This window comes from Rattus norvegicus, chromosome 7, assembly GCF_036323735.1.
Source record: "Rattus norvegicus strain BN/NHsdMcwi chromosome 7, GRCr8, whole genome shotgun sequence".
Taxonomy (NCBI): domain Eukaryota; kingdom Metazoa; phylum Chordata; class Mammalia; order Rodentia; family Muridae; genus Rattus; species Rattus norvegicus.
Window position 1 is genome coordinate 25,202,969 of NC_086025.1, and position 24,623 is coordinate 25,227,591.

Below are 24,623 nucleotides of genomic sequence, written 5' to 3' on the forward strand. Positions count from 1 at the left end.
TCAAGATATGTTGCTACTACTTAAAAAGTATTTGTTTTAAACTTTTAAAATTTGGGGCAAATATAAATATGGGTGATCTTAGTATATTATAATGTAAAGTAAATAATCTTTTCTTAGTTTTATTGAATCACAAAAACCTTAAAGGAAGAAAAAAAATTAACAGGCTGTCTGTCATTGTCTTGCTGCTGACAAGTATGTCTTTGAATTAGCCCTTAATTCTATTTAATGCCGATATAAAAATGAAACTGCCCACCTCACAAAAATAGTGTGAAAGACCGGAGCTTTGACAGACTAGGATTTCATTCATTCCAATAGTTTGAGGCAAATGTAATTTGCTAGGTTCTTTTGTTGAACTAGGAAGAATCTGTGCTATCATGATGTAGAGAAAAGACCTTCCCTAAAAAATGTGTACCACAGGGATTAAAAACACATTTGAAGAGCAACAGGACCATTCCAACAGAACGACTAGAAACCTTAAAGCAAGACATGGCTCAACCCCATTCATCCTGCAGAGAAATGAAAACTGTATAGATCAGATGTGAAACAGCACAGAGTCATGTTATCAATAGCTGGATTGTTTGCATGCTCTCTTTTTTCTCTTGAGACCAGTAGTTATACCAACATGGGCCACTGTGCTCCCCTGGGGACATGTGGGGACATTTAAGTGTCCACGGTGAGAGTGCCAGTGCTGTGGGAGTTAGATTCAGGAAAGCTGCATAAAGTCCCACTGGATAGGGCAGCTCTCCTCCCCCAACCAAAAAACCAGTCAGCTGAAGATACTAACGTTGTGTGGGTTGAGAAACCATGGGAGCTAATGCTAATGCTTTTTCGAAGCCAACAACCTGATGTTTCCATCAGAAAGTACCATTAGCACCCTGGGTAATGGCCACATACCCTCAGAGGAGTCTGAAAATATGAAGACATTTTTACAAATAGTGGGTAACTATTTAGGCCAGTCTTTTGCCAGCTCACCTTGTTTACATCATTTCTAATATGGCCCCACAGTAGGATGGTACAAAATACATGACTACTAAGATCTCTTCATTTCATTTCACGTATGACAAGTGGTTTGTTTCACGAAATAGACTAAACTGATGATATAGACACACTGGGTAGGGTTGAGGTAGAGAAAGACTGAACAACCCTGTGAATTGATTCTTGGAGAAAACTCCAAGATGAAGATTATTGATAAGGAGTCAACTGAGGAATGGGCCTGTGGCTTGGCATTAAAGCTCTTACTGAGCATGTGCAAGGTCCTAGGCTTCCTTCCCAGCATCACTGAGACTGGAGTCAATCAAGTGCAAGACCATTTAGTTCTTAAAATACCTTGGATGAATTTAGAGCCAACTTTTGTACCACTGTTTGTGAGAAATCTTGGGAAAGTTGAATATTTCTATATAAAATAATGGTTACAAACTTATTTTTTTAAATTTGCCAATTAAAATTTCCATAAAAATCATTGCAGTTGTCTGTTCTTGGAGTAAGCATCTTCCTGAATACAATGAATGTTATGAAAGTCATCTCTATACAATTCACACCCTAAGGGACTCTCTCGAAGTAAATGCTGTGTGTAAGTCATAAAACCAAAAGCAAATACACTTGCACGATTTTGTCATGGAGGACCATTTTATATTTTAATTAATTAACATTGTATGCTGTGATGGTTTGTATATGCTTGGCTCACGGAATGGCACTATTAGAAGGTGTGACCCTGTTGGAGTAGGTGTGTCACTGTGGGTGTGAGCTATAAGACCCTCATCCTAGCTGCCTGGAAGCCAGTCTTCTAGCAGCCTTCAGGTGAAGAGGTAGAACTCTCAGCTTCTCCTGCACCATGGCTGCCTGGATGCTGCTATGTCCCGCCTTGATGATAATGGACTGAAACTCTCAACCTCTAAGATAACCCCAATTAAATGTTATCCTTATAAGAGTAGCTTTGGTCACGGTGTTTGTGTACAGCAGTAAAACCCTAAGACATGCAAAGGCAGAAATGCTGTCGTTTGCACGCTGGCTGACTGTACCTCAAACAGTCATGATTGAAAGCTTGGTTCATAGAGCGGTGCTCCTGGGAGATGGCTGAGTCTGTGGAGAGTGGGGTCTAGGGCAGGTCTTTAGGGCATAAGCATCAGAAGTGCCCTCAGAAGTGATTGTTGTATGCCAGTCATCCTTACTTGTTCCCTGATGCGTCAAGCTCTGACCACTTGCTTCTCCCCATGTTCCAGCTGTGGTGAGTTACGTGGCCACTTCAGCTATGCCTTCGACTTTGAGAACTGTGAGCTCAACCAACCTTGCCCTTTTAAAGGTTTAATTGACGCTGGTATTTTGTTATAGTAATGGAAAAACTCACTAATACAAAAGGCACAAGACATGTAGGATACGGGATCTACAATCCAGTCCTTGTCTAGCATGCGAAAGGTCTGACATACCATAAACAACATAAAAGTGCAAAAAAAGGGCAAACTTTTCTGTATTAAGTTCAAGTTTTTATTTGAGAAAATTTAAAAATTGGTGTGAATAATTGCTGGTAATAGCAGGGCTACTGACTTCAAGTTAGACAACAGAGTTAGGAACACCCAAGCTGAACATTTTCATCTTCTTGAAAAATAATACCATTAGAAAGTTTTAAAGTTAAGATGTTTATCTCAAGGTTTGCCTTGCTTGCTGTACAATTCAGTGGTCAATCCAGCTGAAGGTGACCGTGGTTGTACCCAACTGCCTGATTTAGGAAAGTGTCCTGCAAACAGTTGCCAAGTTTCCTGTTTGGCAAGGACCTCCCCTTTCTTAGGCCACTTCAAGTCATCTATTGAATTGAAGTACCTTTTGGCTTCCTGTCCAATTTTCCAGAAAGTGGAATTCCACTTGACCTTTCACTCTGAAGGTTAGTTTTGATCTTTGCGATTTAAATTCATCAAACTGAAGATTATTCTGAAAAGCGCCAATTTCATCATCCATTCCCATTTCACGAGCACTCCTTTCCTCATTTTAAAAAAAGGCCTATTTTACTTTTCTTTTTTGTCTAGGTGAAATCACCCCAAAGGGCACAGAGTATCCATTGAGAGTGTTTACTCACGGTGTTCCCATCCACTTCCGCATGGGTAGATTTAGAATCCTCTTCTGTTTTCCTCTGCTCCCTGTTTGATCTCTGGATGACCCACAGTGGCCACCTCACATTCTGTCCTGTCCTGGGTCAGCATCACCTGGAGGGGCTGTACTGAACTCTTAGTTTCTGGTTAGGCCGCACTGGCATGGAGCCTGGGATTTTAAGTCTCAATTTCTTGAGGAAGATGGTGGTTCTGGTCTGTGACCCACATACTGGTGATTGTGCTTCTAATTCACAGTGGCCTCTGTGGAAGCTCAAGCTGATGATTCTCTTGACTCGAGAGATGCTATGTCCTCATTGTATAATAAAACCCACAACCTTCAGTCAGATTATAATGCAGTCACTTCCTGTGTCACACAGAGAGTCCCATGATGCACTACGCAAGCAACGCACTCCTGTTTTCTTGTTATTTAAATGCTCTTCTCTTACGCAGACAGCCCAACAAGTACCTGTGAAACAAATAGTTGCACTGCTATTCGGAGCTAGCAGCATGTACCTCACTCCCTCTCTTCTGTTTCTCTGGGTGGTTTTATCTTGGACACTCAGTTATCTCTTCAGTGGTACACACGACTCTCCATTTCTGTATTGGGATGTTTTCTGTAAGCTTGTGTTTTTCCTCCCTGGCCCAAGCTCTCAGAGTAACAACTTAAATATATTTACAAATGTCTACGCCAAAGCTTCGCATGTTCTCCAACTAGCTCATAGCTTAATATTCTGTTTATTCTAATCTGAGTTCTGCCATGTGGGTAGTTACCTCTGCTCAGCCTTCATGACTCTGTCCTCCTTCGGGGTCCCGGGACCAATCCCCTGTGCATCTCTCTATCTCAGAATCCATTCTTCCTACCGGAAGTCCCACCTCCTATTTCCTGTCTAAGCTAATAGGCCAACAGCATTTTTTATTGACAGGTGAATGCTTTTATACAGTGCATAAAGCATTATCTCTACACATTTCTGATATTTCATTCATGTGAAGGGGCCATCCATTCCAGTTAGCTTCCTGACTTCTCTCTGACCCTTTATTTCTCAACTGCTTATGAAAACAAGGAACAACTATAGAGCTCAGTCAGTTTGAGTGAGGGGTTAGTCCTAGGACTCCGGGACAAGCACAGACTTTCTCCATTTAGGAGCTGATGCTTGAAAGATGTGGACCCCACCTCCTTGTGCACATTATCTATCCATCAAGCCTGGAACAGCAAACCCTCCGTCAAGGTATGACTGCTTGGGGGACTCTCTGAAACAGTCATACGGCTCAGTCCCTGAATTATCACACATTTTTATTCAAATGTCACTCTCCAGATGAGGTATTCTCTGGTCTCCATGTAACATTGCAAGTTCCTTCCCAACAGTTCCTAGCCACTTTCTAGCGTTAACTCTCTTTAGTCACTGCATTGGTCAGCTTTCCGTTTGTATAACCAATACCCAAGTTAAATAAGAGTGATACTTTGGTGCATGTCTTTTAAACCAAGTTTTGGGCCTGTGTCAAGGCAGGATATAACAGGAAGTCCATGGTCAGGTAAGTTGTCCATCTCATAGTGGAGATGAAACGGTGTGTGTGTGTGTGTGTGTGTGTGTATGTGTGTGTGTGTGTGTGTGTGTGTATGTTGTACATGTGCGTGCTGGTTTCTGACAATACTCTTCAGCAACATGTTGCCTAGTAGGACCCACTGTTCTGGGACAGATGGTAGGAAGCAAGGGGGAACTTATTCCAGCCCTTGTCACCTATGCAAAGCCACATGTGATTCTCACGCCCCAGGTTTAGTGGGCAGACTCCCCAGGGCCTTGGTTCTGTTCTCTGTCAGTCCCAACACTCACTGTGTCAACTATGGTATCGTCAGTGGAAGAGTCACTCTCAGCAAAGCCTAGATTGATTGGCGACAACCTGTTGAGACAGAGGAGAGTATCCCTCAGATCCCAGACTAGGCAAGAATTCTCCACTCCTAGATGTGTCCAAATTCAGACAGTAGCCCCTTCTCAAGATAATTCCTGGCTAACACACCATGAAGATTTGCTGGGAGATGAAGTGAATTTCTTTTCCAAAGCAGATTCTAGCTTATCTATTTATAGCACAAAACTGAAAATCTTTCAGTGCTTTCTAACATTCAGAATTGCCTGTATCTGCCTTGATATCTGCTTTTGTCTTTCACTTTTGTTTTCTGTGCTATCTCAGAATTCCTTTTTTGTTTTTCTTCTACTGTTGAATTTCAGCATTATACTGTGGTCATGCATCTTGATATGTGGGAAAGAGGAGCAGGTGAGCACTGGGTCTCTCTCACCCACCTTGCTAAAGCTTTGGAAAACCAGACTGCTTATTTCTGAACTCCATCCTAGCGTCTTCAGTGTTTTCCTTCCAGAGTTTCACAAACCTGATTCTATGAGCTTTTGTGAAGTTAGTTGTTACTCATCTTCCTGATGGGAAGACAATCATGGAGGGCCTTAGCTGACATCCTGCTTTGCCCTCATTTTAACAGTAGCCGCCTTTTTATTGAATGGCTTTGATTCTTTTTAGTGCTGACGAGCTGAAGACCAAGCTTTTTATGCCTGGCCTTTGCGGATTTCTTCAGATCCAAATTATAGCGGACCATTATTAAAAACAATGATTCAAGAGGGTAGCATGTTTGAGTTTTTATTTAGTAGTCTCTTCAACATCTGAAACAATATTAAGACCAAAGTTGCGCTCACTGTGGACTGGAGTAGTTTTTTGAGTATGGGGCATGTTATAAGATTTAGTGCTGAACAAATTCTGTTATTCATAAAAACATCTGGATTTTTCTTTTTTACATCACCCTATTAACACGTGTAAAAATTTGAGATTCAGTATTAGATAAACTGATGCCACACTTAACTATGTCCTCCAACCTTCCATAAGAGTAGTTCCAATAGCATAGTGATGGACCAAGGCCCCTAAGTCTCCATCACTGGGTTTAGAGCCTCAGAAAGAAGATAAACACCAATAAATCACCACAGAAGTATGATGCACAGACGAGCATCTGGAGTCCCACAGCATGCCTGCCATGTAGGACAAGAAAACTACAATGAGGTACTAGGAATTACAACAAGGGATCAAGCCCATTCAAAGACCTTTGCCCAGACTAGGGTGAGGTAAAGGACAAGAAGGGTTATTAGCTATCAACGAGGAAGCAAGAACAGACTTGTTTAGGCAGAGGTAATTAGAATGTTCAAAAGCTCATCAGACAGAGAAATGCTCAAGAGTATGGATAAAAGGTAGCATTCTAAGAGATAGGCAGTGCCCAGCATTGGAGCATCGTGGTAAAGAGCTTATATTTCATCCCTACTGGAATAGAAAGTCATTCAAGAGTTTTGAATGGAGTACCCTATAGGGAAAATGTCTCATATTGAATAACATGGGCAGTAACTAAGATCTTGACTGGGTGCTGCTCCTCACCTACCTTTCTACCAGGAGGCTAATCTCTAGACAAGACAACACTAGTTAAGCTCAGCTGAACTGTCGAGTCTATTCAAGTGGGTACAATTCAGTTGGCAAAAGATTGGAAAGTTGCATTAGTGTTTGCAAAATGTAATCTCCCTCTATTGCACAGTGGTATTCTTTCTATGCATAGAAGCAACACCACTAGGTATTTGCTAAAAGCTGAGGACCTGGTCCACTCTTGCCACATTGATTCAGCGCTTCTCAGTTGATTCTAATGCATGTTAAAAGTTTGAGAATGACAAAACCATGCAGTAATTATTAGGAAAAACAAACTAGGCCAGTGGTTTGCAAGTAAAACAGATATTAATGTTTCATTAAAATGTCTTTTGTTAGCAGCATTTATTGTGCATATTGGACTTTAGGCCATCAAAACGATTAAATATTCTTAATTAAGGAGGAAAGTTGAAGATTGAGAGAGTTAATGTTTTTGTATGTCCATAGAATTCTAACAAGAACTTTGGGTAATGACTTCTCACACACCACGGGATATAAGTAGTCCTTATTTATTAGTAAAACTACTTGTGAAATGGAAGCATTGCTAAGAAGGACTTTTTAAAGGTGTGTGTGTGAGTGTATGTGTGTGTAAATATTATAAGGTTGGTGCCTAAATCCTGGTTATTACCAGGTAATCTGAAGAAATTATTCAGTGCTCTTCTTCTGAAGACCATATCTGTCACTGATCTCTGCTGCATTTTAAGGATCTTTCATTAAGACAGAGGATTGTCACCCTTCACAAAACTCAAGTCCAAATGGATCAAAGATATTGACCTAAAACCAGACACACTAAACCTAATAGAACAGAAAGTGGGGAATAGCCTTGAACACATCAGCATAGGAGACAACTTCCTAAAAAGAACACCAATGGCTCGGGCACTAAGATCAAGAATTAATAAATGAGGTCTCATTAAACTGAGCAGCTCTGTAAGTCTAAGGATACTGTCATTAGGGCAAAATGACAGTCAACAGATTTGGAAAAGATCTTCACTAACCCTACATCTGACAGAGGGTTAATATCCAAAATATATAAAAAATTAAAGAACAACCCAAACAGCCCAATTAGGGTACAGAGCTAAACAGAGAATTCTCAACAGAGGATCTAGAATGTCTGAGAAGCACTTAAAGAAATGTTCAACGTCCTTAATCATCAGGGAAATGCAAATCAAAATGACGCTGAGAGTTCACCTTACGCCCATCAGAATGGCTAAGATCAAAAACTCAGGAGATGCTGGTGACATTGTGGAGCAAGGGAAATACTCCTCCACTGCTGGTGGGATTGCAAACTTGTACAAGCTCTGTGGAAATTAATTTGGTAGTTTTTCAGAAGACTGGAGGTAGTTCTACCTCAAGACTCAGCTGTACTACTCCTGGGCATATATCCAAAAGATTCCCCACCGTCTCACCAGGACACTGTTCAACTACGTTCATAGCAGCTTTATTTGTAATAGCCAGACACTGGAAACAAACTAGATGTCCCTTAACTGAAGAATGGATAAAGAAAATATGGTTCATTTACACAATGGAATATTACTTAGCCATTTAAAAAACAAGGACATCATGAATTTCACAGGCAAGTGGTTGGAACTAGAAATATCATCTTAAGTGAGCTAACACAGACCCAACAGATGTGCATGGCATGTAGTCACTTATATGTGGATATTAGCCATAGAGGACAGGATAACCATGCTATAATTAACAGACGCAAGAAGTCAAAGAACAGGGAGGGTCCCAGGGAGGATGCTTGACTATTTCTCAGAAGGGAAAACAAAATAGACATCAGAGGTCAATGGAAGGGTGGGAACTAGGTGGAAGAGGGGGTGGAGAAGGGAGCAGGGTGGCGTGGTGGGGGAGATCATATGTGGGGAGAGCAGGGGAGAGAGAAGGGAGATAGGCTGTGTGGAGCAATGTCTAGGACTTGCTAGAGAGTTGCGATGGGAGGAGGCCCCAGAGGGTCTATGGGGGTGTTTCTAGGTGAGACTTCTAGCTGTGGGGGATATGGATCCTAAAGTGGCCACTTCCTGTAGCCAGGCAGGACTTTCAGTGAAAGGATAAGGACAGCAACCCACCCACAAAACCTTCCTCCCAAGATGTGTCCTCCCTACAAGATGTGCAGAGACAAAGGCAGAGTAGAGACTGAAGGAATGGCCAACCAGTGACTCCCCCAAACTGAGACCCATCCCACAGGTAAGAACCAATCCCTGCCACTATTAATGATATTCTATTATGCTTCCAGACAGGAACCTAGCAGAACTGTCCTTGGGGAGGCACTACCCAGCCACCAATGGAAAGAGATGCAAAGACTCACACAGAGGTCCCAAACAGTAGTTGGAGCTCTGGGAGTGTACAGAAGAGCTGAAAGGAGGATTAAGGAGCCCAAAGAAGACAGGAACTCCACAGGAAGACCAACAGAGTCAGCTCACCTGGATCCTTGGGGGCTCCCAGAGACTGAATCACCAACCAAAGAGCAAGCACAGGCTGGACCTAGGCCCCCTGCACATATGTAGCAGATGAGCAGCTTGGTCTTCATACAGGTCTCCCAAGAACTGGAGCAGGGGCTGTCCCTGAGGATACCAGGCTCCTAAATTGACTTTGTTGCCTGACCCCAGTGGGAGGGCATGTACCTAGTCCCATAGTGACTTGATGTGTGTGTGTGTGTGTGTGTGTGTGTGTGTGTGTGTGTGTGTGTGTGTATGTGATAGGTTGGGGGTAGTGACACCCAGGGTGGGATCTACCTTCTCAAAAGTAAAGGGGAAGGTGGAATGGGAGTACTTCTGTGAGGGGTACTGGGAGGTGAGGAAGGGCTGATACTGGGTTGTAAAGGGAATAAAAAAAAACCCACTGGGGGGAGGAAGACAGGGAGTTATCTAAAGTTGTGCTATTCCACTTGTGTTTTTTCCATATTGAAATACATATTTATAGGAGACTGAGTTAAAATGCATTATCAGAAGCAGAAGCATAAAGTAAATAGATGCATTTATTTTAAGAGGTAAGGAAAGACCTCACAAGAAACTTTAAAGACTACAGTTTGTTAGGCAGTGGGGAGTTAAAGGTGTTTCTTGACCTGTGTCATGTGAAGGCTCACCGGGGATACAAGATCGGGCATGCACTAGGTCCAGAATGATGCACTGGGGATTAATGTCTGAGTGGGGTAGGTTGTGCAATAGGAGACTTGGAGGAACCATGGAAGGGTGGAAAAGACATTTTGGTTGATGTACTTGTTTGGGTTTTATGGTGATGGCTCTGAACCAACAAATCATGAAAAAAATGTTTCAGATTCTTTGGTGTAAGATATCGAGAAGCCAGGCATGATTGGGTATCCCTGAAATCCTAGCACTCAGTAGGCAGAGATAGGAGAATCAGGAGATCAAGGGCATCCTCAGCTACATGATTTCAAGATTATCCTAGGCTATGTGAGGCCCTGTCTCAAGAACAAGCAAACAAAAAGGAAATATATTAAGGGTTTAGCAAGTACATACACACACAATATGATGGTTTCAATTTTTAGTCAATAAAAATTTTGCAATTTTCAAAGACTTAACCCCCTTTATAGCGATTTGAAGAACTTTTTACCTGAAATCACAACACTGTTCCTGAATGACCTTAAGAACTCGGGCTTTAATGATAAGGGGAAATTGAAATTGGACGATTATTTTGCTATTACCAATTAAACTTCGTATAGAGGGCTAATGTCCAAAACATATAAAGAACTCAAGAAACTAGATATCAAAAAAAAACCCCAAAATAATCTAATAAAAATGTAAAACAGATAACTCTCAGTAGAGGAAACTGAAATGGCTAAGAAACAAAGAAATGTTCAGCAACCTTAGCCGTCAGGGAAATTCAAATCAAAGATTCCACCTTACAACTGACAGAATGGCTAAGACCAGTGCAAGTGACAGCTCATGCTGGCAAGGGTGCGGAGGAAGGGGGACACTCCTCCATTGCTGGTGGGAGTGTAAACTTGTACAGCCACTCTGGAAACCCGTGTGAAAATCCTTCAGGAAGGTGGGGATGGATCTATCTATCCCAAGAGCCAGCTCTATCACTCTTGAGCATATATCCAGGGGATGTGTCAGCCTACCACAGACACTTGTTCAACTATGCTCATCGCTGCTCTATTACAATAGTCAGAAACTGGAGACAACCTAGATGTTCCTCCACAGAAGAATGAAGAAAGAGAAATGTGGTCCATTTACACAGTGAAGGCCTACTCAGCTCCTTTAAAAATAAGATCATGAGATTGGTGGGCAAGTAGATGGAATTAAAAAAAATCATCTGAGGTACACCAGACCCAGAAAGATAAATATGGTATGTATTTGCTTATATCGTATTCACTAATATTTAATGGACGTTGGCCATTAAATAAATGATAACTGAACTACAATCTGTAGACTCGGAGCAGTTAGACATAGAAGCAAAGACTAAGGGGACACATAGATTTCTCTAGGAGGGGAAAAACAGAATAGATTTTGTGGGCGAACCAGAGCTGGGTGTGGGGGTTGTGGTGTGTGGGAGGAGATGGGAGGACCAGGTGGGAAGGGGGAGGGGAGATGGGACTGGGGGAAGGAATGAGGGGAGAGGTGGCTAGGATTGAAGACTATTTGGGGGGCAGTGTGAAAACCTAGTGCAGTGGAAACTTCATCCTACAAGACATGAAAGTGCTCCTAATGACATGTCCAAGGAGATGGAACCTCTACCGGCCATCTCCTGTCACCAAGAGAAGCTTCCAATGCTTGAACTGGGTTTCATCCAATTGAGGTGTTTGTCCAAAGGATCGCATGGAAATCCCGCCCCCACCCCTCAAACCTAGGCAGTGGCCTAGACTGTAGGCTGCTCTCCACAAACTGACAGCAGGGCCACAATGCTGAAGGCAGCACCCGTACAACGCATTGAGCATGGAGAGATCGAATTGGTGCCCACATAGAACCTTTATCACCCACATTCTAGTGTTTATGACACTGAAAGGTACTCTGCAGGCTACCGAAAGAGACAAGTTTACACCAGCCCAAACGCAAAACCTTTGATTTACAATCTGTCCCACTTATAAAGTATGCTAGGGCTATGGTGGCATAAGTCTTATGGGGGTAACCAATTTATGTCTGCTTTAACTTAAGGTCCACTCAGTAAGATAGAACTGATACTGGATACTATGTGGGTGACCAGGAGCCAGAACCTAGATAGCTCAGAGACCTAGGGTAAAACTAAGTACTACTGGTCTCCCTCTCCCTCCCCCTCTCCCTCTCCCTCTTCCTCTCTCTTTGTATATGTATGTATATGTGCATATATGTATATACACACACACATATATATGCATATACACATATACACATATATACGCATATATGCATATATGTATATATATGTAAGATGATTCCTAATAATATTATGCTATACCTTATTCAGTCATCAGAGAGGCTACCTCTTTCTGCAGATGAAAATAAATACAGAGACCCACAGCAAGACATTATGCAGAGAGAGAGAGAGAGAGAGAGAGAGAGAGAGAGAGAGAGAGAGAGAGAGGCAGACCTTGGACCACATAACTCTAAACATGGTGTCTTCATCAAATCTCTCCCCTGGGGTAGGGGAGAGAGTCAGGGAACACCATGGAAAGGGCGGAGGAAGAACCAGGAAAACAGGGCACATCGGACACCAGGAGAGTAAGGTCCTCTCAGACAACCACGCAATGCTCACATGAACTCACGGAGACTGAAGCAGCATGCACAGGTCCTACAGGGGTCTTCGAGGATTAATATTTCACTACCTGGACTGTCTGACCAGAGGGAACTCCAGACAGTTTAAGAAATGTTTGAAATTCTAGTCTGTCCGAAGCCCCCAATGACCATCCGTTTCTAACTCAGCCTGGGAGAATCTATATCCACCTTTTGGTGGATGTGATGATGGAGGAATTTTTATCTCCCACTACTGGCATGTCAGGTTGACACGCGCAGATGAACGCATGCTCAGAAGCACCTGTGGAAAGTGGTAGCTGTAGTTTCAGTGTGTCCCCCAACGTTTGCATGCTGAAAATCCGTGTCTTGTGTTAGTTTCGATACTATGATACCTGGGAACTAGTGAAGTATGTTAGGTTAATGGTGAAGTTGAATGTAATTCTTGTGGGACTTAGGGATCTGCGATACCAGACTGTTACCAGAAACAAGTGAGCCTGACCCCCGAATTTCTGTGCCATCCTCTTGCCAGGTTATCTGTCCTTCTGCACACAGCTGCTTCCTTTTTGCTGTTCTGTCATTCTGCCACAGATGGTGGCTTCCCCATCAGTGGCCAAACACTTGGTGCCACCCAAGCTTGAAATGTCAACCTTTAAAAATGGTGATCTAAGTCAAGCTCTCTTCTTTATAGGGTATTGTTACAGAAACACGGACTGGTACCATATGGGTGTATAAATGTGATCATAGTAATCGTTTCATGCTAATGCTACGATGATAGAAAATGATGTACACCTTCAATACACATGAGGAAAATGAATTTAAAAGATTCTGCATCTCTGGAAGTAGAGTGATAATTAAACCATATTTCCTGTCACACCAACTCCCCATACAGGTGGCTTTTCTTCAGATTAGTATGGTGTTTTAACACACAGGGACCTTAAGGCATTCTAAGTATTGATGACTGGTTCCCTGTTTCCCCTGCAGGGTGCCGGTAGTATTTTCAAACTCTTCCTATTGATTTTGAAGCAATTTGCTCTGTGCCCTAAGAAGACACGATGGAAGCAAGAAGGGAAGGGTGACCAGGGAGGAAACGCACACTTAGGGTGAGATAATTTGCCAGCATAGTAGGAGTGAGAGAGCTTGCATTAAAAACCGCATGGTGTTAGCTCCTTCATCCCTGGAAAAACACAGCAGAAGTTCAGAAGAGCCCGCTGAAAATATTCCATGTGCATAATTTATTTTAAACTCTATTATATCACATTATACAAGCAATTAAACATGGCTTTCATGTTGGTGACTGTTTAAATGTGAAAATTCATCATTCGTGTCAGTACTTTTTATTTTTATTTTTTATTTTTGGCTATTTACAAGTAAGGAATTCCTATGTACTTTATATACCTCTGCATTTGTATGTACATATGTAGGAATACATGTCTATACATATGTACACACAGAAATACATCTATGGCCATACACATAGCTATAGATATGTCATATAGAATTATCTCTTCAGAAAGATCTGAACTTAAAAAAAAAAGAAAGAAAGAAAAAGTTGTAAACAGGGTCTTCTCTGTGTCATTTGGTGATGTAGAACAGGACAGGATGACATTCTAGGAATGTGTCCAAGTGTCCAAATACCCTTTTTTAGCCCGGTATCTGTAAAATTCACATGGGATAGAATGCAAAAAAGGTAGCAAACAGGCTAAAAAAACAGGCCCAGTATACAAGTCTCCCCTTGGTTTTAAAAACTTGATGAATGTAACTGCCCGTAACGTGCATGCTTGCTCGGTCAAGAATGGTCTATGGATAGATAGCAATTGTGTGCTGAACTGCAGCGTGATTTCACGACAGCGGGACTCCACCTCCGTCAGTCGGCTCCTTGCTGCCACCCTGTCTGCGGCTGCGCGGCGGTGTCTGCAGCATGCACTGCGCGTGCGCTGCTCGTCATCCACTTGAATGTGCTTTTGCACTGCCCGAAGAAGTAAACAAGATTCAGGTCTTTCGCCTGGAAATCAACTGTCACCTGGAAAGAGAAAAGACACTAGGATCGTACACACTTAGGCCATCTATACATCATAGTGCACCATAGCTCAAGGACTTACCATATGTCAAAGGCATTCAAAGAATTTGGGACCCCAAAGGAAGTAAAGGAAGGAAAAACGTTTTGTCTGCTTTATGACACGTGAGTCAGAGAGACAAGCTAAAGTATGATGAACCCCGCTGGCTCTTGTGGGGATCAAGACAGGCAACAAAACGTGCTTTCCAATAACAAATGAGAGGTGGGCAGAATGTAGTGTCGAAGGCAGAAGACTCCTCCAAGATGAGTCACTTGCCTGGCAGCCCAGCCCAGCCTCTAAGGACAAAGACATGCATCCGTGCCTTGTTCTATGGCCACTGGAACTTTCTGGGGGCAATTCTCCACGGTTATGTAGGCCCAGTGAGGTGATTAAAATGAGTCAGGGGCAAAAAAAAAAAAAAAAGTCAGGGGCTGGGAGCTTAGATCGTACATTAGACTTCCAGAAAGTGAAAACCAGAACCCCTCATCCCCTGCATTCTCCCCTTTCTTTACTTTCCCCCACACAGAAACCAAGTCCATGTACCAGACCACACACAGAGAGAATGTGAAAGGCAGATACGGGATCCAGCTGGCTACATCATGGTGCTAAACAGTAAGACCCACGCTGGAGAGCATTCTACAGTCTGTTATGCTTGGTAAGTGCCCCAGGGGCACTTCATCGTTTGAGCTGCTTATCAGCTCAGCTCAACAGGTAGACCCACTCAAGTTCAGTAATTTTCCCACAGGCACAGCCAGAGAGTGGCCATTGGAAATGGCAGAATTATTTAGTTTGTATTGGAGCGTAAGTCTGGTGTGCATCTGAATATGGGGCGGGAGTTCACGTGTTGATTCCTGCAGGATTTAAGTCTATCCTATTTCCCCCAAGTTCAGCCTCTTGTCAAAGTCATAACAACCTGCCCGATTGTCAACACGCAGTGAGGCTGATACAACTTTACCATTGACAATATGCATCTCTCCAGATATTGTTACAATCAGCCAACAGGGATTTCCTTTTCTCTGTATCTCACTTTTCCCTCAGGAGGCAGAATTTGAGGAAAACAAGAAGCCTCAATGGTTTTGCTCAAATAATGAAGAAAATGTTAAGGAACACAAAAGGACAAAAGACCCTCTTCTGCCATAATATGAGTTCATGGGGTATGAGAACAGAGGGTTCATCTAGACAATTCGTTACAGTGGAAATTTTGGCTCAGAGAAGCTAGGTAATCTGTCTGATGTCATACAACTAGTAACTGACTCGATAGGAAGTTTCAGAGCTTTTCCTGTGGGCCAGGATGTTTGGTGGCTCTGTTGAACTTTCGAGAAATGTACACAGCTTCACTCTATCTGACTTTTACTAATCAAATGTACACTTTTTTAGGCACCACAGGCCTCACACTAACGAGTTGGAAGCATTAGAATTACAATCCATAGAGATTTCCCCAGTGAGCTTATTACTGTGTTGAGAAAGTCTGATCAATTGCTTTAGAGGACCACTGATGAACAATACAAATCAGCATTTATCTCTTAGTGCATTGCCGACGGTGGGGACCAGAGGTGTTTAGGTGTTAACTCTGAATCGGCTGAGAGGTCTGGGAAACCTCCTTAGAAGGTATGGTGTGATACAAAAAGCCAGCTAGAAAAATGAGAGCTCTCAATAGAGGAAAGTCGGCTGTGGGGGAGGGGAGATGCAGACTCGGACCAGGAGGAAGGGGATACTTGTGCTGGGGATAGAAGAACAGCCTGGCTGGAGCAGAAGGAAGAGGACGGTGTATATTATCTGAGCCGACATGCAAAGACCTTGTCTCCAGGCCAGAATCTGGCAGTGAAGGAGAAGGCAGACTGACCATGTGGGAGGAAGGACTGAATTGCAGTGATTAGCTGGTTTTGGAAGCATCTAAGCTTATTTCGACCCTTGTTAGTAAACACTCTATACTCCGTTTCTGAGTGTTTGCATCAGCTGCTCTGCGTCTGACCTGAGTGTGGCTTCCCCCTAGGCACAGTGGTCACCTACCTTGTCACGGCCACTCATTGTGATGTGCTTTTCCATTCTTCTTCCTCTCCTTCCGTTCTTTCTGGAGGCGTTCCAGTTCAGCCTCATACATCATCTCCTGGATCAAGTACTTCTCTCTCCTCATCCGGTCCCTTAGATCTTTCGGGAGGTCTGGTATCAGATAGGAAATGAGGTGCTTTATACAAAACACGAGGTGCTAAAAACACAACAGAGAACACAGCGGAATCAGAAGGAGGGGTAGGGACCTGGGAAATGGGGGAAGTGGGAAGAGGCCTGGGGGGAGGTGTGCCCTGAAAGGGCAAAGGGTAGGTGAGAATTGAACTTGGTTTGTTGACACCATCTAGAGAAGAGGACCAGGGGCGGAGGGACAGCGGAGGAGAGATGCTCAAGGCAAAGAAGAACAGGAAAACAGAGACCAGGAGCAAATCTTAACTCAGCAGCTTTCATTGCTTTGGAGCCAACCTGAGCATAGGTCACTTAACTACACTCAAACCAGTCATGCTATGAAGATTAGAATTAGTCTGAAGATTCTGTGTAGATTGTTAAGTGCTCTGCAAAACCCAGTGAGACTCACCCATGGGCCTGGGGAAATGGTCATTTCGGGAAGACAGGTTCTCTCTTTGGAAAAGTGCCACACATTTCTTACCTAGGAACTCTAGAGTGACACTCACTTTTGTGGGTCTACATCCCGACGACTGGCGAATTACCAGATGACATTGTGATTAAGAGTCTTTATAATTCTAAACTACTTTAGTCACAATAAAGCCATGCTGAAGCATAGCGATAAGGATTCTCCGTGACTCAGTGACACACAGCCCACACGAAACTCTACCCATCAAGAGGTTTTTCTGTCAGAGAAAGACCTGGAAGAGCTTGAAGGGGCTCGAGACCCCTTATGAACAACAATGCCAACCAACCAGAGCTTCCAGGGACTAAGCCACTACCTAAAGACTATGCATGGACTGACCCTGGACTCTGACCTCATAGGTAGCAATGAATATCCTAGTAAGAGCACCAGTGGAAGGGGAAGCCCTTGGTCCTGCCAAGACTGAACCCCCAGTGAACTAGACTGTTGGGGGGAGGGCGGCAATGGGGGGAGGGTTGGGAGGGGAACACCCATAAGGAAGGGGAAGGGGGAGGGGGATGTTTGCCCGGAAACCAAAGAATTATTATTAAGTATTAAATAAATTTTTAAAAAAAGAGGTTTTTCTGCTCCTCCTAGTGCTTTAAATGGTTAACCACAGTATAAGGAAGGGTACGGAAAGCTCTGAATGGAAAGAAAGTCACTCAGTACTTTAATGTTACCCTTATTTGGGTTTTTTTCTTTGGAATGTGTGGTGTGCATGCATGCATGTGTGCATGTATGTGTGCATGAGTGTGTGTCCGTCCACATGCGTGTTTGTAGATGTGCTTGCTAGTGTGTATGCATGCAGAGGCTACCAGTCTCTGCATGCATGTGTGCATGAGTGTGTGTTTGTCCACATATGTGTTTGTAGATGTGCTTGTTAGTGTCTCTGCATGTTGGGAGTCTTCCTCCATCATATTTCGTCTTAGATTTGATTGACAGGTCTCTCATTGAGCTTATTGTGTGGGCCAGAGTGGCAAGTCAGGGAGCTCCTGCAGCCCACCTGTCTTCACATCTCCTCCCTGGGTTGCCATTACAGGCCTGTCCCACCTCATCTCATTCTTACATTGGTGCTGAGCATTTGAATGCAGGCTCTCATATTTGCCTGCAAGATCTCTATCCAGTGAGCCAACTCGAGAATACCCTTTCTTATTTAGTTTGAAAACAATGTAAGACCAGGTTAGGTGAGCCTATCTGTTTCTTATTTACTTATAGACAGGGTCTCATGGGCTCAGAAATCTCTATGTTGACCAGGCTGACCTAGAACTCAGAGATCTCCCTGTCTCTGCCCCATGAATGTTGGGATTGAAGGCCTGCACTACCACACATGAGAAACATTTCTTCTTTAAAGAGGGACTGAGGGTGGCTCACTGAGTAAGCATCCTTACCACAAAACCTGGCAAATGGAATTGCATCTCCCAGAAGGCGGAAGGAAAGAACTGACTGCAGCAAAAAGTTGCCTCCTGGAGGCCACACGTTCACATTGGTATTGGTATACATGTGCGTGCACACACAAAGAAACAAATAGGATAAAGATGTCTAAAAATAGGGACTTAGCCATCACTTAATTTATTTCCAGAGCATAAGAGCTTAATATCATCTTCCCTTGGCTGTCTGGGGTGTTGGGGCAAAGTGATGATAGAGTTGTCTCAAAGTTTTAAGACACTTCCAGTCCAAAAAGAGGCATCTTCGGCGTGCACAAATCTGCCTCCAATATACATGGCAAGAGATGGAATTGACTTTATAAATGGAGTTATAGCAATAGAAAATTTCCTAAAAGCCCAAGATAAAATAGCTGATATATTTCTACTAAAACATAAGTGCAAGCAATCACCAGGAAGAACGTGCTTCCTGAGTCTCTTTTGACTTTTCAGTAACCGGTGCTTACGTAATGCCACAGTGAGGCACACAGAGGCAACAGGGGGAGCATCCAGCTCAATGTCTTCCAGACCATCTGGGAGCACCTGCTGCAGCATCTTGGAGAGGAAAGGACATCGCAAACAATATCTCAGCACCTCTGGAAGCAGGGATGGGAGAACTGCATTTCTCTTAAAGATGATGAATCACGGCCCCAGAATATTGAATGTAAGGCCCATGGTTCCTGCTCTGTTACTAAGAGACTTTGAAACGGTTCCTGGGAAACTTGAAAGTTCCAATTAAGGAGAAAGATGAGAGAGGGGCTACATTATGTGGCCATGATACTTTAGAAAGCCAGGGCTGGCGTTAGAAGTCTCTGTCACTTGTTACTCCTAGTGACTTCATTATGCCAAAGGAAATGAAGGGACTGTTTGAGAAAGCTCACCTCAAACACAATGATGAAAGCCAGCCGAGCTGCGAGGACATGCCAGAACTGCAGTGTGTAGCCATAGGGAGCCAAAGAATGAGGCGGGTCCCGGTAGTCCCGATATCTGTAAACACACGAGAAGGTTGTATCCCCAACCCTGATCCTCCTGGTCCCAAATCTCTTCCATCTTCGTGACGTCTTTACACACACGTTGAACAAATGTTGAAGGGGAAAGAAGCCTTTCTCTAAGCTAGAGAACTGTCACTTTGTTTGTCCAGCATTCTTTTATTTCTTTTGGTAAAATAACATCTCTTCTCTGGGTAATCATCCACGGTGGTTGGGCAGGAAATTACTTCTTACTCAACCTCTGCTCAAAAAGATTCTTAAGATACATCGCCAGGACACTTGTTAGAACTATTATTAAGTGAATTATCACTAAGTCCGCAGAAATGCTAGGCTACCACAAATTAGATGGGGTAGCTGGGAGGAAGGGAGGGAGGGAGGGAAGGAAGAAGGGAGAGATGGAGGGAAGGAGACAACATGTTACAGGAACAAAAAACAAAAACAAACAAACAAACAAAAAACAAAGTGGAACAAAGACTATTCTGCTGACTCTGCCCAATTTTGGGCACTCTAATTTAAAAGGAACTTCCTGTGGCTTCTCGATGCTGCCAACTGCCTTGAACTGCACATTTTTTCTTTGTGCATGTCAATTTACATGGGATTTCTGCTGCCTGTCCTTCATGCATCCTTCCTACCTGGTCCTCAGCCTCTAACATTTGAATTGACATTGAGCTGCACATGTGTTTGTTGAACACCTGTGTGGGGGTCAGGCGTCATCCTGGAAACTTTGATCTACACAAGTAAAATTCATTGTTGCAGTCACTGTCGCTAACTCCACTACCGAAAAGTGACCCCAGTGTCACAAAGTTTTCATGCATTTAGAGTGATGTGGATGTATTGGTTGTTTGAATGTGTCTGCTGTAGAGAAGCACAGAATTTCATTTGTCTGAATAAAAAGTTGTGATTTGGGGGGTGGGGAGGGGGCTTGTAAAAAGTGGAGCCTGACCTCTAACCTTTGGATCGGTATTGATTAACAGACAGTTCAGAATACGTTCCTATAAAGACTGTGCTTGAAATATATCAAGTACTTGAAATAATATTACTGGTCACCATTATCGCCATCAAAATCATCATATTAATTATTATGGTTAGCGTCTTTGGGTGGGTTTGATAATCTACCACGAATCTTTTATCACTAGGGGAATACTAATAATGACTGTTTTGTGTTGAAATTGAGTGAACGGTTGGATGCCTCCAAATTGGTAATAGGGAGCATTGAAATTTCTACTGTCTAATGTGTGGTTATTCATCTGACCCTAGAACAGGTCCAATAATTATGCATGGAATTCCAGGAAGAAGAACTTTCTTTAGGGCTGAAAGTTTATGCAGACTCCCTTAACCTCCATTTGCTTTTCCTGAGTCACCCAATAACCAGGGATCATGCTATTTCTCTGCTCATTTTCAGGCCCTAATATTTCAGAAATACTTTAAGTAGATATTCTAGAAGAAAAATGCAAATATACTTTATCACCATGAAATCTATCCTATAGCCATGAATTGGAAAACAGTCACACTCAGATGCTCTTTCTGCCCTATTTTTGTTTTGGTGCTAGGAATTGAACCCGGGGCTTCCTTATGACAAGCACTGGGTTCTGTGCTCTGGCCCTGAGATCTACCTCGGCCCTGTTGCTTGGCTTTTGATGCGGTCTGCCTGTTCTCTGTACCAGTGTCAGGGAAACATTCCCTTTTGCTAAAGCTGCCCTTATTTCTCAAGACATAGATGACATCATTGGAAATGTGATTTTCCTAGCATCGGCTATTGTTAATTTATTCCCATTTTTTTAAACTGTGAAAGAGTAGAAAGTAGACTCTTAGCCAGCACAGGGGCTGGCATTCCCCGATGCCCCGGAATGTTACAGCACTTCTAATTTTCAGGACAATGATCTTGTTTGTTTTCAGTTTTATTTTCTGCGTGGGACTTTCCTAAGTAAAACCACGCCTACTTTATAATATAAACAGCACATAAATATGTTGATTTTCTGAGAACCGGACCTTAGTTATTACATAATCTATCTTTGGATTCTCAATTTTGTGAAATTGTCTATTTCCACTACCATGACACTGCCACATTAATTACTCACTATATATTGTACCTTAAGACAAATCTCTTTTATCATTATTTCTTCAAAAGAATCTGGACTGATTTTCATCCTTCACATCCACATGTAATGATATTGTGGTCCTCAGGCACACAGAATTGGCCTAACAGTAATTCTCAATCTATAACTAAACATAAAGGTCTGTTATAAGTTTCTCTTAGTTATTTACTTGACACTTCCTAATCCCTTGGATTAATTTGGTGGGATCATTTTGATCATTGACACACACACACAGTGGCAGTTTGAATGAGAGATGTCCCTCATCGGCTTGTGTGTTTGAACAACTGGTCCCAGTTGGTCGGACTGTTTGAGGATGCTATGGAACCTTTAGGAGGTAGATAGAGCCTTCCTTGCTAGAGGAATCACTGGGCTTCGAGGGTTTACAGCCTTGCCCCACCTCCTAACTTCTCCCTCTGGCTCCCGTACATGGATAGGATATGAACAGCCAACCCCTTGATCCCATTGCTGCCATGCCTTCCTGCATTATAGACTTTCCCTTTGGCAGCACAGGCCAAAATGAACAACTCTGGTATAAGTCGTAATTGTATTTTCATCACGGCAACAGAAAAGTGACAAATACGTATGTTCACTTACACATCTGTGAGGATGTTCTAGTATTTACTTTTATTTGGGCTTGAGCTTGATGTAAGGATGTTATAGCTTTAGGAAAGATTTATTTTTTTATACTTTTCTTTCTTATTTTTTAGTGTGTGAATGTATATGTGTGAATTCATGAGCCCACAAAGTCCATAGAAGGTGAGAGATACACCAGAAATGGAGTTCAGGTCCTCTTTGAGAGCAGAATGTATTCTTTAACACTGACCTATCTCTCCAACCCACAAAGTCTATGACGTCATATATGTGTATATATATATATATATATATATATATATATATGTAGTCTTCTGAAGCTGTGTTTTTTTTTAAATTTCTGTTATGTTGCCTGTTTATTTTCACTACTGTACATTTATATAGTGTGGTTATATTATAGTTGTTTTATATAGCATATGTTTAGAATTACTCATAGACTTGCCAATTCTCTACTTTTTTTTTCAGCTTCTGACCATGGGAAGTCTTTAAAACAAAGCTTAATTCTACCCTGCTTAACAGATCCTCTTTGGGTAGAAGTTGGATGTTGTTCTCTTGTGTACTCTTGGCTCCTGATCCACTTAGTTCTGCCTTTGAGAAACTAATTTTTTTTCCAGGTCACTGATCCACTTGAGAATGTGTTTTAAAAATTTAACAGCATGTTCAGATGTTTTCAGACTAAGAGTCAACTCAGGTGCATTGCCTGACAGATACCTGAAGAAGAATACTAAGACTGCCTTTTCTATGATGAATGTACATGTGTATTTTACACATATGTGTATGTATTCCTCTTGCAATTGAAGGCCTTAAAGAAATGGGAAACTTTTGTTTCAGAAAAAATTAACATCAAGCAAAATGATCACAATTTAAATGAATGAAGATATCAATCCTATTTGTGTTAGTCATTGTGAAAGATACTTTTATTTTATTATGTAGGACAGCTGGAATTATAAAACAAGAAGAAAAAGGTGAAAAGTGTTCTATACTTTTCCATTTATCTATTCAGTTTACATCCCAATAGCCCCCCTCCCCTCACCCGTCTCCCTCTCACACTTGTTTTAAAGACTCCCTCCCCCTTGGTTTAGCCATTAAAGGCTAGGCTCATGACCAAAAATATACTTTATTTTTAATTAACAAAAAAAGTTTTAGAGGTAAGCTGTTTTTAATCTATTTTTTTCAGATGGGTTGGCCTCCAACTCACTGTGTAACCAAGGATGACTTGAACAGACTCTCCTGCCTCCACCTTCAGAGTGCTGGCATTCTGGTGCGTGTCATCATACCTAGTTTTCTGTGTTGCTGGAGTCTAAACCCAGGGTTTCATTCATGCAAGGCAAGTAGTCCAACACTTGCCCTACATTCCCAGTCTACTAAATAGCTTTTAAATTAAAATAATACTTATCATTTAACAGATAAAAATCCCAGTTCCAGGCATGAATTATCCTTTTTGGAGCTGTTACCCAGTGAGGTCCCATAGATTCCTAAACATTATAGGCTACGATCATTACTGCCTGTTACCCTCCAGAACTTTACAGCAAGACGCTATTGTTAAAGACACCAAATACTTGAGTCATAGAACATGGATAAATCAAGCTGGTACTGACTTTATTTCAACAGTGCTGAGAGGTGCTATGTACACTGTTGGAAAAGTAAAACTGGTTATTGTTCTTATCCGGCTGAGAACTCTTTGAGTTACAATAGTATCTGACTTGGTAAGACGTGCTCACTGATATAATAATGACATAATGTCATGGAATTAACCAACTACTTTCTGATTGGAATTAAGACCTGCTATACAAGCTGGAATTCATAGTGGCTCTGTTATATGGCCAAGAACATGTGGAGAGGTAGGTCATAGTCCCCATGGAGAACCTACTACCATGGGAACTAAATGGGGACAGTATTAAACCGATACCTATAGATTAGTCCATTTCTGAGCACTGATGAAAACGTTTCTCATTTTTTTTATCATCTTGCAGTAGATGGTGATTAACACAGAGACCGACAATTAGTGATGACTCAGAGAATATCTTAGTCAGGGTTTCTATTCCTGCACAAACATCATGACCAAGAAGCAAGTTGGGGAGGAAAGGGTTTATTCAGCTTATTTCCATGCTGTTCAACACCAAGGAAGTCAGGACTGGAACTCAAGCAGGTCAGGAAGCAGGAGCTGATGCAGAGGCCATGGAGGGATGTTTCTTACTGGTTTGCTTCCCCTGGCTTGCTCAGCTTGCTTCCTTATAGAACCCAAGACCACCAGCCCAGGGACGGCACCACCCACAATGGGCTGTGTCCTCCCCACTTGATCACTAATTGAGAAAATGCCTTACAGCTGGGTTTCATGAAGGCCTTTCCACAACTGAGGCTCCTTTCTCTGTGATAACTCCACAAGACATACAAAACTAGCCAGTACAGAGAAAAAGGAACTGAAGAATGCTCCATTTTAAATGGGACATTTATATTATTCCCCTCCTCCCAGAACTCAGGGATCATTGTGGACCAGGGTGAAAAGACTCCGAAGGTCAGGGGTAGAGAATAACTAGAAGGAAACATGCTTTCTGGATAGAGCAAGGCAGTTGCACAGATGAATTCACAGTGGTTGTGACAGACCTATGGAAGCTCAAGCCAGACA

At 42.5% G+C, this 24,623-nt stretch overlaps 1 protein-coding gene across 12 annotated transcripts in view; it reads right to left on the reverse strand.

Moving 5' to 3' along the window:
• Positions 1 to 13,420: 13,420 nt before the first annotated feature.
• Positions 13,421 to 24,623, reverse strand: part of Ano4 (anoctamin 4) — a 409,423-nt gene continuing 398,220 nt past the window's right edge. For 10 of the 12 annotated variants that reach the window (XM_039078690.2, XM_039078688.2, XM_063263196.1 and 7 more), the window contains 3 exons: positions 19,203 to 19,308; positions 16,276 to 16,471; positions 13,429 to 14,231 (listed from right to left, as the gene is read on the reverse strand). In XM_039078690.2, the coding sequence (XP_038934618.1) occupies positions 16,280 to 16,471; positions 19,203 to 19,308 (298 nt within the window). In that variant the 3' untranslated portion in view covers positions 13,429 to 14,231; positions 16,276 to 16,279. Of the gene's footprint in view, positions 14,232 to 16,275; positions 16,472 to 19,202; positions 19,309 to 24,623 lie in introns of all 12 variants that reach the window. The other 2 variants (NM_001106778.2, NM_001395725.1) reach the window with 1 other exon arrangement.